We start from the raw sequence: 14,180 nt of genomic DNA, 5'->3' as shown, positions 1-14,180 counted from the left end.
GAAAGAACTAATCCTTACACTACACTCCCCCAGTGACAGTGTCACACTTAAACACACCGACCTCCCCTAAGTAGCTTATGGAGGCAATGGTAACTAAAAACATGATTTATGCAAGAAAATGCTAATGCCACCATTCATTTGAGATCTTAAGCACAAAATATTGGCCTGATTTTCCCATGGCCTACATCAGTGGAATTCAGTTGATACCATCAGAGTTATCGTAATTTGGTCTAATAAAGGCAAGAGGAAAGCAAATAACCGTTAGTTTATTTTTATGTGTGCTATCCACCTTTAACACAACTCTCGTTTCTTTAAGAATTAAATGACCTGGACCCATAGACTACACCCTCAAAACTTCAGGGCATGTTTTTCTGGAGTCATTTGCACTCCATAGTGACTTGCCAAAGGAGCCAGCCTCCTTTCCTCCCAGCTCTGCCTTTTCCCATGTTTTCCCAGGCTCATGAATCACCGGATATTCTGCTTGCAGGTAGCTCTTCTTAACTCCAGCTCCACAGTGAATACAGAAAGAGATTGCTTAACAAACTCTCCTCTGTATCACCCACAGACAAGTCTAATGCACATTGCTGTTGAATGAAAAGCTTCTCTCCCGCCACAAATGTCCTTTAAGCAAATATGCAGAAACTCTCTGTATTCAAATTTAGGGCTGCAGCTGTGGCATCCAAAATGGAGTTTTTATTAATGACATGCAAGCTCACAAAACAGGGAACTCGGGCGTCCCTGGTGCTGATTGACTTCCAGGTCCTGCAATGTAACTTTGAGCAGCCCCTGGAAGAAGAAATGCTCTGGCTGCTCCTGTCCCCTTTGTTTGATATGAGAACGCTGAACCCAGGAGAGTAGCTGAGTGAAATGGTTGTTTTGCTATAAATAATACATAACTTTCCAAAGAGCTTTCTTCAAATACAATAAAGTATGTCTTTCACTGAGGGATTCCCTTGTAATTTTTAAAACCAATTTTTCTTTTTCAGAAATTAGAAAGAGAGAGAGATCAGTTAAGCGGTGGGGTTTTTTGTTTGCTTGTCTGTTTTTGTGATGGCTGAAAAACTGGATGGATCTTCATCTTTCTTCATACACATTTCACATTGGAACAGACTTTGATCTTATTTTGCACAAGTGTAACTATACAGACTTCCATGACAGCCTTTTGCTAATTATGTCACTGAAATGTAAGAGATTCACTGTACCATTTTGCTCATACATAACAGCTTAAGCAGCTTTTCTTCTAACACTTGTAAAAACAAATTCTAGGTAAAGTACAGGAATGGAAATGAAATTCAGAACTCGGTATTCAGGAAAGCTACAAGATACTAAAAAAAAGAATTTGGAATAAAATGCATCTCTTCAACTAAAACACCAACTCTGTTGGATTAGATTCATCAAACACTTTATTCGTGGGAAGTTTCCCATGAAGAGGTATTAAGTCTCATTAGGAAATATTTTCAGTGAAATTTTACCAAGTACAAAATACCCCTGATGTTGGTGGAGTTTTAGGTTTTTTTAAATCAGTTTTACAATCAGCTCAGGGACTAGTTCAAGGAAAGGTACAAGCTGATAGTACGGGTGATAAAGCCAAATAAATCAGTTGTTATACTTACTATGATAAGTGTAAATCTGCGTACTTAGCAAGCTGAAATGTAGCTCCTATTAAGGGTGGAAAAAAATGAGAATTATTTTTGCTTTTGTCATCCTGGGCTTGAACTTATGGGATGCTGGAACTCCCACACTTCTATAAGACAACTTTGCAAAGTGTATTCTAATAATAAGTTGATACAGCTTAGTGTTAATTGTCAATTAATCAGATTGCCTTTCTGAAAGCTTGAATATATACATTCAAGATGTCAGTGACTGCCTTATCTTAAATGCACCCATTCTGAAATTATTCGACTGCTATCCTTTTACATATGAAGCACACAAAGCAACGTTATTGCTATGTAAAGTTCAGAAATGCATTCCTGTAAGCTTTACATACATATTTAATCTTTCTTTTATATATCTGCTTTTTCTTTTAGTAAGTGATGGAATAAACAACACTTTCCCTTGGATGTATTATACTACATGTGAACTGCCTGTTACTCTTTCTGCAAGAATAAGAAAAGCCCTTCGCTTTCATTTGTTAAATATCAGCTTGGTAGCAGAAAACTTCTGAATGGCTCACGCTCACAGCTGACCATCAGTTGAATGGGATCAGCACTTCTCCTACTAAAATATCCGAAGTTAAGGATTTGGAAAAGAGGTTTTTGCAGAGATGACCCATTTACAAGCTGGACTTAGTCCAGAGACTATAGAGAAAGCCCGCCTAGAACTGAATGAAAATCCAGACATTTTGCATCAGGATATCCAGCAAGTCAGGGACATGATCATCACGAGGCCTGACATTGGGTTTTTACGTACAGATGATGCCTTCATCTTGAGATTTCTCCGAGCCAGAAAGTTTCACCAAACTGAGGCCTTCAGACTGCTGGCTCAGTACTTCCAGTACCGCCAATTAAATCTGGATATGTTCAAAAACTTCAAGGCTGATGATCCAGGAATCAAACGGGCTCTGACAGATGGGTTCCCGGGAGTACTGGAAAATCGCGACCACTGTGGCAGGAAGATTCTTCTGCTTTTTGCAGCCAACTGGGATCAGAGTAGGTAAATGTAGATAGTGTCCTTATCTTTTTCCATACACTCACAATCAACTTGTAACAGAATATTTGTGACCATACTTGAAGCACAAAGGCCATTTTCAGAAAAATATTTTGTAACCGTGAGTCCATTTCACTAAAGCTTTCATCTGATCTGATCACCTCTCGTTCTTCAGACATAACACCATTGAGAGATAAAGGTATATCAGTGTGTCAGATGAGTAGCTCATGGGTTTTTTCCATAAATATTTCCATTTTTTAGCCAGATAGTGTCCGTCTGCTATAAATACATTAATGCCTATTACATAATTGCTTCAGTAATATCATAGACTAACTAAACAGGTTGACAGAAAGAAAAGGTCTCAGAATATATGGGGGTTCTCATAGCTTTTCTGACGCAGAAGGAACTGACCTTATTCTGCCTCCAGACTTCTTAACAGATAATTTTTTTTTGTTTTAACCATTTCACGAATTACAGCCTGTGTTATGAGATTTCCACAAACTGCATTGTAATTTCTACACACTCTGGTTACTGTATGCTTGTTAGTCTGATAAATGGGAGATTCATGAAAGCGTATTTTCTGTTCAGGTCATTTCTTTACAGAATAGTGTGAACAAAGATATCTCCCAGCCATTACTGCAAAATGATGTCCTTAAATATTAATGTGATTAGTCAGCTTTCACTACCTATTTGAAGTGATACAGAGAAAAGGGGCTAGTCCAGGAATATCATGTTCACATTGTCCTCTTCATCAGAAGTCATTCCATTCCATTTTCCCTGCCTTCACAGTGAGATGGAGAAATGTAGTCAGCTATAGGATTGCCATGTGTTCTGATGATTTTTGATAAAAATCAGGCCAAAGAACAAAATTCAGGTTCAGGTTTTGAGTGTCATAACGTCTGATGAGTTCCAGGCAGGATTTTGTCTTGGCACGGTCTAAAGTTGTCCATGAAAGTGTCTTATCCTTAGGAGTCAATAGATTGGAGCTTTGAATTTATGTTATAGAAATTATTAGAGAACAATACACATATGCCTGCAATTTTTCATGTTAGTTGTTTTCAGGTAAAACCTTTCAACTCCATGTGAAAACAGAGTTCGGGAATGTTTCTGATTTTCCTTTGCATGTACAGATCTAGTAAATAAATGTACAGAAAAAGTTACAAGAAATGTAACTTTGCATATACAAAAGTGTTTGGTGAAATCCAGAACTGAAGACAGTGATAAAAGTCTTATTGACTACAAAGGGGCCAGCAGTTTATCCCCTGTCTTTCTGAACTGTGAGCTTGCCTTTCTTCCAACCACAAAACCCTTCCTTTAGCGATTGGCATGAAAGGAAAGATGAATGAACAGGTATCTTGAATTAATAGAAAATATCAGCTTTAGAGGACAGAAGCACTGTGGCTCTGCTGGTTGCATTAAAGGATTTAGGTATTATACAGAGCCAGCTTTGGGTTTCTGATCCCTCAGTAAGATGAATCCTTGCGATTAACCTCGTACATCAGATCCTGCTCAGGGAAAGCTGATAGTGCTGCTGTCTAAGGCTCCTGCACTGAGATTTTGACAGAACATTGATTCCTGTCAGGTTTTGGCTCGAATTTTCTGCAAGTCCTTTAATATGCATCCATGTATATGTGTATATGCATGTGTGTGCAAAACCCAAAGTGATCCTGCATGCAAGATACCTTGTTTCTGAAAATGTAATTTTAAACTTCAAAGAAGAAAGGCTGAGGCTAATAGGATATACTTTCCTAAGACTCCTCAGTGAAATTGAAAATTTTACCTCTCTTCAGCCACTGAAGCTCAATTCCTCTATGGATTCAAATGAGAAGAAGTGTCGTTTCTGTGGGCTTTTGTAGCACTGCAAGTGCTGCAGGGATTTGGGACAGGATTTAGGCTGTAAGTAAAAAAAATAGAGGGATGACCTCCTCCTTTTTTACTGTCTAAATCAACAAGAGCAAAAGCTGTTAAGGAATAGGAAATGATGAGTGCAATGTCCTGTTAAGCAGAGGGGAAGCAGGTTATTGACCAGAAGAAATATAATTCATTATATTTCACAAAAAATCCCAAACAAACAGGCATTGTGTATATCTTACAAACATACGTTGGGCAACCTTTCTATAGACATGTCTTCAGTGATGACAAGATATTTACAAGCTTACATTTCAGCTGAATGTTAATGCAATCAATTCATATGATGCTGTGATGCTAGATATGCAAGAGTAAGAGCTCAGCCTTCAGCATGCCTTTCCTAACTTTAATTTTATTTGCAACTGGCTGTGTCTGCTCTTTATCATTAAATCATAATGATAAGGGGTCGTTTATAAAGAAATCATAATTTATAAAGGATCATTTAAAGTCAGCATGGCTATAATCCATAAACTGATTTTCAGTCCAGACATTCTTACCATTTATACTCCTGGCAGTATGGTGGCTATATGGATCACATGTCAAGGAGGGAGAAACAGCCTCATAACTTTTTGATCTTACAAATATATTGATTTTTAACAGAAAATATCATTATTTGTGTAATGTGACTGCTTGGACAAATCAGATCCAAGATGTTTTGAAGGGATTCCCTGTATCAAAGATAAAACTTCTATGTGATCTTTTAGAAACATCTGTAATTTTAGCTTCAAGAATGTAATTGACAGATCTAACACCTCTAGAAAACCAGGTTTTCATTTCCGGTCTCAATGTTTCCAGTTTCAGCTTCCAGCTGCTGGATTGTGTTAGTTTAAAGGGACCACAAAAATACGACAGCTTCCCATGTTTGTACTTTTGTGTCGTGACCACTTCATCGTTTAACCTACTTTTAAATTCACTGAGGATGCGGCACTGTAGGGTAAGTTACTGTCAGGCAACAAGAAGATGGTACATTAGCTACTCTACAGCAGTGGTTCTTGTGTTCAGTTTTAACCATGGTGAATGTAAAACAGCTAGCCCTCTTTTCCTTGAGGGCAAAACAACCTTGTGTTTTCCACAAGGTAAAGAACATACTTGTGGGCAGCCAGCACGGCAAAGATAATGCTCTGCAAAGTATTGCACTAGCTTAATGTCTTGCAATATATTTATGCTGCCAAAGCTTAAATAGATGGAACTTCTTTACTCTCAGATTAGGAAGATTTTCCAGGTTGATAATACTCTTCATCATTATTTTCTGGACCTTTCCTATCATTTTAGAGTTATGCAGATGGATGAACTTTCACTAATAAATCATCATGTGGTAACACCATATCTTCTGCTCACTAGTTCCCTCCTTTTAGATATAAAATTGTCACTGTTTTCTTAGCTACTCTATCACATTTTGAGCTCATGTTCAGCTCAAATCTGCTTCCAAGTCACTGTTTCCTAAAATACAAACACCACTGGTAAATGTGTCATACATTCTCATCCATAATGTGGGCACAGTCTAGCATGTGATTCACGCTCTTCTACAGAGCTAAACCTGTCCTCCTCATTAATTACCATTGCATGGGTTTTGTGACATCTGCAAAGTTCACTGGCAAGAATTTTATTTTTGCTTCCACATTGTTGAAAAAGATGGTGATTACTGTTTTGACCAAAACCTTCTTGATGACTAGGAAAAAAACACAAGGAATGATAATTCTTATCTCCAAATCACTAGCTGAGATCTATCATGGTGCCAGGTTTTCATTCATTTAGCATGAGCTGCATTGGTTTGATTTTGCTCTATTTTTTAGACACATTTCTTAGAGATGATGTCATCACTTTCTCTCTATGTCCTGCGTAGCATATTTTGGATCTGTTAGTTAATGTTAATCACATACGATACAGAACAGAAAACTTCAGAGGTATTGAATAAGTGAAAATGAGCAGATGGATAGAAAAGAAAGAGATCAGATTAGTTCCACACTGAGGAGAAGAAAAATGTCGAGCTATATTACCGTACACTAGAGAATCCATGCAGGGCGGGGCCATTGTTCACTTTGATCAGAGCTCAGTCCTCAGAGGTGCAGAATAATCCAACTACAAGGTGTGAACTGACCCAAAACCCACAAAGGCTTCACATATACCACTGCTCGCAGAGCACCTTATTTTTAAATGGAAATTGTGGAGTAATAAAGACAGGTAAGGATATCAAACTGATCTTGTCAGGAACTTTTTTGACAAAATAATTTACATGATAAAAAATCCCAGTTTGTAAAACAAATACATGCATATTTAAAAATGTACAGTTTTGATGAGACCTGAACCAGGTTTTCACATAAAACCAAATGTGCCATGTGCTGGATTATGAATACTCTTTCTCACACTTTTTCATCAGTCTCACCAAACCTAAGCCCTCACTCCTCTGATGCACCTCTAGTAAATTTGAAGCTTTTAAAGAAGTCAGATAAGAGTACCTTTTCGGCTGTTGGATTGAGAAAAGCCTTCACTAACTACCACAGCTGTTCCTAGGTCTGCTACTGCCTTCTAATATATCCTGCTCGTACACCAGGGAGGTGGGGGGGTTGGGTGAACAAGTAATTCAGCAGAAGGTGTTCATTAATCTTCCAAGTAAAGATATTTCCTTCAAGGTTGTTCAGCCAAAGTAAAATTTATTTCTGTGTAGAGAGCCAGCACGAGGGCTAGCTCCAATAATCATCCTCAGCAAATAGGGTCTTGGGGTAGGGGGGCAGAAGGTTGCCCATTGTCTTTTGCAGCAAAATTGTAATTAATTTCTCTCTTCATGTCTGGACTGTTGTGTCTTAGAAGGTGTCACATAGCTCCAAAAATTCTGTAAGTCAGTCAGACAGAAAAAACTGCTGCTTTGTTTACAACATACATTCCCAAGTCAGCTGCTAGCCATAAATTCTCTTTTATTAACCAAGGAGCCTCAAATGTCAGACACTTACCATTCTATACGGAAGTGTGTTGAGATAGGCTAAAGGGCAAGGAAATACTCTGACATAACGGTAAATCGACAGCTATAAATATTTTAAAGGATTGCAATAGAAAAAATGATGTCCTTGCTGAGAATGCTCATAGTGGTGTAATTACAAGGATATTATCATGAGCAGATCCTGTTGGTATAAATGAATATGTCTCAAATGCTGATTATTCCAATATATTTCAAGGATAATCTCAGATGCTTAATAGAACATGAAGGAATAAACATCTGTTGAGACTGATTTATAGTCACAGGCAAACTGTGGCAATAACAGCTTCATAGCTGTTTATTATGAGAGATTACGGCTGAAATATGGCCAGCCCTAACACCAGAATGATTTTTACACAGCAAGTCTTTGCCTTTGGTTAAGAGATGGTGCTTCTATGTTGGGAGATGCTTACAGTGTTGCAGGTTGAGGCTGTGGTTCAAGCATTGCATTGGCCAATAAATAGCCTCGAAGCACACTATATTAAAAAATAATTCATATTACATTATTACATTACTGAGGTAGTCTGAAATGGTAGCAGAATTCAGGGTAGTAGAGGAAGGAAGCATAGCATAAGCAGAATACTCATTTCGGGGAGTAACAGATGCGCAAATTAAATGTTGGACAAAGAAGACGAAAAGGAGCTCTGTCTTGAAATGTTTTAATTTGCTTGGAGATGGCAACATAATTCAGTTAGTACCATTTATTGTGGAAGCCGAGTTTGGGAAGGCTGTTGTAGTCCATATGAATGACAGAAGGATGACATACACAAATGACAGTCCTGGATAGGGCTGAGAAGGGAATCAAAGAAGAGAGAGAAAATGTCTGAAAAAGAGGAAGAAAAACAACAGCTGGCAAAGTTATGAAGCATATGTTGAAGAACAAGACAAGCCTGACTGAAAGGGAAAAAAAAAAATCAGTGGAGGGAGGGTAGGGCAGTCAAACACATACTGAGAAGGAAGAGAAGGTGACTGGATGGTGTTGGGCTGAGGGCTGACAGAAGAGCTGTGAAGGACAGAGCCAGGGGGTGAGACAGACAATTGCTGGAGCTGGCCTGTGGGATAACAAAGGGGAACAATGGGCAGACTGGAAAGTGGCTCTGTGCCACCTCCCTCCTGTGGAGAAAAGAAACCAAATCCAATCCCCAAGCTTTAGAAACCAGAGAGAAGGACAGTTGATAAAGAAAAATACACACACGTACACAACAAACACATACGCACACATGCACACCCCCACCGTTTCTTCCCAGACTGTCTCAAAAGACAAAAATTTTATTGTGAGGGTTTATGTCTGGGTGGCAGAAAAGAGAAACTGTATACAGTTGTGATAGCATTTGTCCCTTGTCCCTAGAAAATGACCCATACACCTACGTAGGCTGTATATGTCATCCTCGCAGCTGGGTTCTGCAAAAGCACATTATAACAGAGCTATATCAACAGAATAGTACAAAGCCAAACAAGATGACATCCCACTTGGCTCTTTGTCTCTTTGACCCTTGGGAACAGCTGGTAACCATGAATGAATGCTCTTATAAACAGGAGTTTTCTGAGGTGAGACTTTGTAGGAAGAGACCAGAATATTTTTTGTTGGAGCTTTTCCTAAATCAATTTTTCCAAATATCTGATATTCTGATCAGTTTCTAACTTGCCAACCTAATTAAAAGGAGCTAAGGCAAATTAATGCATTGCAGCAGGAACAGACTGCAAAGAGTCAGGGGAGGAAAAAAATGTAATTCTCTGACTACCTATTTCATAGGCTACATGCGTCAGAAAAGAGTGGAGATACTGAGCTGAAATCCTTAAATACATTTGAAATTTTTAAATTCTAATAATTTCTTGATATATTGTTTCCCCAGGCCATGATTTATTTTAGACTCTTTCCTCTGAACTCTAAGCCTCTGTATCAATTGCATTTTACATAAAAATCGTCGCTTTTTTCACCACACCCTGGTAGGTGCTGAGCATCCTCCACTTCCAGCACCCTCAAAGCAGCATGAGGGATGCTTGGGAACTGCTGCCGTTAGCAGACTGGGTGATCCCAGAGGAGTTACAATGGACAGCATGAATTCAGTCAAGATGTGCATGGTGTGGGGAGTGCTGAGCTCCATGAAACGGCTGAACAGCAAGTTGGGGTAAATTCTATCCTGCCACCACGGTCACCCTCCTTCAGGGTGCTTGTCTACCTTGGCGAGGCTGGAGGACGAGGGAGACAGCTCCCGCGGTTGCACTGGTGAGAGTGCCGCGACCATGTATCTCTGGGATGGTCTCAATAATATGAGGAAGGAAGTGGTAGAAGCACCCGTCTGCCACAGCCACCTAAAAATTTAACAGACCAGACAGAGGTGGAGGCCAGGGGAAAGGATGGGAGGAGTAAAGATATTCCAATAAACTAGCTTAAAAATTGAGTTGTTAAAGCTCTTTCGTACAAGATATATTGCCTCTTTTGACATGGGTAAGCCAATAAAACAGGTGGAGCATCGTAGTTAGTATGCCATGACTGGAGACTTGATTCTTAAAGAGAAGAAAATGGAATCACTCCTTGAGGAAGAGGAAATTTTTGTCTTAAATTCTGACTGCACTCTAAGAGTTTTTATTTTTAATAAGTGCAGCAACCACAGAGGCAGTAAAAAACAACTCTCCCTTGCTCCCAGACCATGATAATCTCAGCTCTGGAAACTTCCTGGAGGGTCCATTTGTAGCAGGGGACAGAGGGCAAAGCCAGCCAGTTAGCCTCCTGCTGGAACTATTTCCTACGTAACTGCCTATTTTCTGCCCATGCTGAGCAAACTTGCACCAGTAAAGATTAATTTTTAAGGGAACGGTAATATGCAAATATCTTCATTGGTGTTTTTTTCTTTATGGAAAGGTGGTATCACTTTTCCATTTTTCCATTCCAGACACACAGTGGATGGCACAAGTCTGTGCATACATTAACACATGTGGTGCCAGTTATCTTTCATATATGCAGTATAAATCAGAGCACCAAGTAATGTTATGATGCTATATGATCAATAACAATCTATTTGAAAAACACATATGGATTATTTATGTAATATCCCATAATACATCTTTAGAGGGCCAGAATTCAGGATTTGATTGAAACTATAAGATTCTAAGCTATGGACTACCATATTTTTGAAGTTAACTTATCAATATACATAAGAAGAAATATTTGGTTTTCAGAGGCAAATTAGTATGTTTTCTATTTTAACCTTGCCAACCTGCTGTGTATCAAACCCCTTGTTAGGGACCTGTTGCTGGCCACTGTCACAACAAGGATTTGGGGCCACAGGAACCTTTGGTCTGATCCAGTAAACCACTCTCAGGTGTACTTTACAATACATGTATTCTCAGATACTTTACAAGACATGCAGCTGATGGTCTGAATTAACAAAGCAGGAAGCTCAAGACATTTTTTTTGCCTTTTTAGGTGAATTTGGTTTTCTTCATTGAGTTCCAGTTACAAGCCATCCCCTTGTTCTTTCCCATAAATAGTCCTGTGCTCCCTTCCACAAAGCCATAATTTCAGCTCCCCTGGTTTTATGCCATGTCAGTAGAGGAACTGAATTCCTTACGTTCAGACATGAATGAAGTAATAAAGGTGAAAAAAAGTGGTAACAAGCACAAGGCCACTGCTACAGTGTGATCAGGAACATGCTCTCCTCTTGCTTTTTTTCTTTCCTTCCTTCACTGACTTCCTTTCACAGCAAATCCAAGAGATGCCAGTCATGTATATTAAATATGCACAGAACAATCTACAGAGAATATGTGGTGCCTATACCCCTTTGGAGTGCTAGGGTATGTGTTAGCACACAGAATTTCTTTTGTATAGGTATTTCTGCCAGGAAAATCCGCACTAGAGTGCGATAACCTTGTCTAAGGCATCTCCATCCTCTCCTATTATCTTGGACCTGTGATCCTCTAAGCTGTTCTCACTTTGTGGGGTTTCTGAATAAGAATGCACTGCCTTGTTTTCCCAGGGATAATCCTACCCATCTGTTGTGTAAGTACAAAAGGAGAAATGTGATTTGTATTGAAAGAGAAAGAGACTGCTGAAAAATCCTGCTTCGAAGTGCACTGCAATATTCATTTGAAAACTGAGATAAAGGAGGAGGAGGAATAAACTATGACCTAGGGAGAGACGGTAGGAAACCTCTCGATTTCTTAGGTTCTCATTTACATGTAAGCCACTTTTAGCTGGCTACTGCAATTTAAATTCAGTTTCACTCTGATAAAACCTTCAATTCTGTTAGAATAAAAGAGCTTTGCAAGTCTGGGGAAAATGGCAATTTGTGTATGCCGTAGCTGCCAATGAATGCTTTTCCTTTTTCCAACATCTTATTACTATTCTCTGCTAAAATGTATACACAGGTACATGTACATTCACTTTCTTTCAGAGAACATTTTATATGATTCATTTAAAAGTAATTCAGGATCATTTGGGAGTTTACTTCAAAAACAGGCATATCAGATGTAAACTCCATGTTAAAAGCCAAGGAGCCTTGTGAGACACCAGACATACCTGCCATTACTGGTTTAGTCCTAGCTGATGTGTGTCTCTACTGGGATTTTCTCACCTCCTGGTTTGTTAAATAGGGTATTCATGGTTAATTAATGGAGAAAATACTGATTGGGCACAAAAGGATTTAGGGTAAAGGGTGGACTACAAATGGAATGATACAGTAAGGTATACCATTGAGGAAACAATGTCTCTGAGCTGTATTACAGGAATGTTGTCTGCGGGACACCAGCAGTTATTCACCTTTACGCACCTCAATTGACCTGTGACTACGTACTAGCATGAGAGACAAATTTGAGCTAAGTCAAGAAAAGAATAGTAAAACAAGAAGTCTGGAAAATATGACAATGTAATAAAAGTTGAGGACAATAAGAGATGGGATATGAATCTTCCTATATATAAAAGTTTACCTTAATAAAAAATGGTAGTGAAAAGTTCCCCATTTCCTTGGGGACGGAAATACAGAATAAAAGCAAATTAAGTAATCTTAAGCAGAATTAGATTTCTGAAAATTAGAAAACATTTTACAATGATTAAGCTGGTTCAGGACTTGAACAGGTAACTGAGGCACTCTGTGGACCCCTCATCACTGGATTTTTTACTGAAGTCAGAGGCAAACTAGGAGTACTTATGATGATGCACTGCGGGAGATATAAGAGATCCTGTCAGGTAAGTTCCTATCCCCTATTTCTAAGATTAATTTTGGTCTGTCAAAAGCTTCTGAGGAGGATAAACTCAGAAGGTGCTTTAAGATATCTTGCAATTTAAGAACATAAATGTTATACCTGTAAGCTCTAAAAGTGTCTAGAAGTCCAGCAAACTATCTTGTATATAAGAAATGCTGTGTAAAAACAATTTTCCCATCTGGGATTCTGAATACATGCTGGGTGTTTTATGCCTCAATTATATTTGAAAATTGATAGTTCTGATATTCTGTGGTGTTCCAGTGTCATTGTTTCCTACAATGGAGCTGTGTCTCCCACTCACTGTGTGCTAAGGGGGATAATGGTCACAAAACTCATTGTCTCCAAGGTCTACTGCAGCTTTCTTGCTGGACAAGAACCTGTTTGAAACCACTAAATAATGCAGGTATCCTAACATTGTGAAAAGGTTGCTATGCCTATCTGTGATGTGGAAAATTGCAGAATCTGGAAATAGTCCTCCATCGGGGGCTTTCTGACATCACCCCAACAAAAGAAGAGAAGAATTCTAAGAATTAAGAAGAGTTCTAAGAATTAAGAAGAGTTCTAAGAATTAAGGAAAGTATCGATGAGTAAATACTCTGTGAGGAGGAGTATGCGGATGCAGTGGGTGAGAATGGCACTTTCTTGTGTCTGTCTTACTTTCAGAGGTATTGAGTTTTCCCATGCGAGGGAGTTTCTGAGGTACTGAGTGCGGCTGTTTGTGAAATGTCACAGTGCAGACGTAGTGTTGGTTACCTGTTCATGGAGGGAATGCTCCAGCTGATGCAGGAGCTACATGGCCTGTACTGTTGGCTGCCATCGAGGAGAATAGCACAAAGAAGGCCTTCAGAGCTCTTGCTGGCTCTGCTCATCAGCAGCTGCATCCCTACATCCAAGGAAATTTAATTAGTGTAACGCCACCTTCATCTTAACTCTGAAATACACTGGGGTATGGTTCTGGCACACCTGAGTATCTAGTGTCCAGGATATTAAATGCTGTTCTTGAATACTACTGGACCTACGAACCCAAAAATACTGTCTTAGTAGAGTGGGTTTGAACTTTAAGGAGTTTACTATGCTATCTCATTCAACTACACTAGAGTCAGGGAAAGACAGTGAATACCAAAAGTTATATTAACGTATAATGCAGGGAGGTATCCTACAGGCAATTGTCAAATGTAATAAAATGCAAAGACTTTAAATGCAGCTGCATCAAAACTCTTACCCAGTCAATCCAGACCATGGCTGTTGAACTGGGTGACCGCTTATTGCATGACGTATCTAAAAGAACATTGCACTCATACTGGCCAGTTGTGCTCACCAGTAACCAATTTCCTATGTGAATTTGTTCATTTTTTGCTATCAGCCCTAAACTGGGTCCTAACACACTAGGATGAAAAAAGAAAGCAAGACCTAACCCCCACCCTAGAAAGTTTGTAATCTATGTGGACAAGGG

General features: G+C 39.1%; 1 protein-coding gene across 1 annotated transcript in view; it reads left to right on the top strand.

The window, feature by feature from the left end:
• The first annotated feature begins 2,263 nt into the window (after positions 1–2,263).
• Positions 2,264–14,180, top strand: part of CLVS1 (clavesin 1) — a 93,355-nt gene continuing 81,438 nt past the window's right edge. The window contains exon 1 of the mRNA XM_009576485.1: positions 2,264–2,652. Coding sequence (XP_009574780.1) covers positions 2,264–2,652 — 389 coding nt within the window. The remainder of the gene's footprint in view (positions 2,653–14,180) is intronic.

The sequence above is a fragment of the Fulmarus glacialis genome, unplaced genomic scaffold (genome assembly GCF_000690835.1).
Source record: "Fulmarus glacialis isolate BGI_N327 unplaced genomic scaffold, ASM69083v1 scaffold2894, whole genome shotgun sequence".
Classification (NCBI taxonomy): domain Eukaryota; kingdom Metazoa; phylum Chordata; class Aves; order Procellariiformes; family Procellariidae; genus Fulmarus; species Fulmarus glacialis.
The sequence above is the reverse complement of the archived record's forward strand: the minus strand, read 5'-3'. Positions and strand labels throughout refer to the sequence as shown.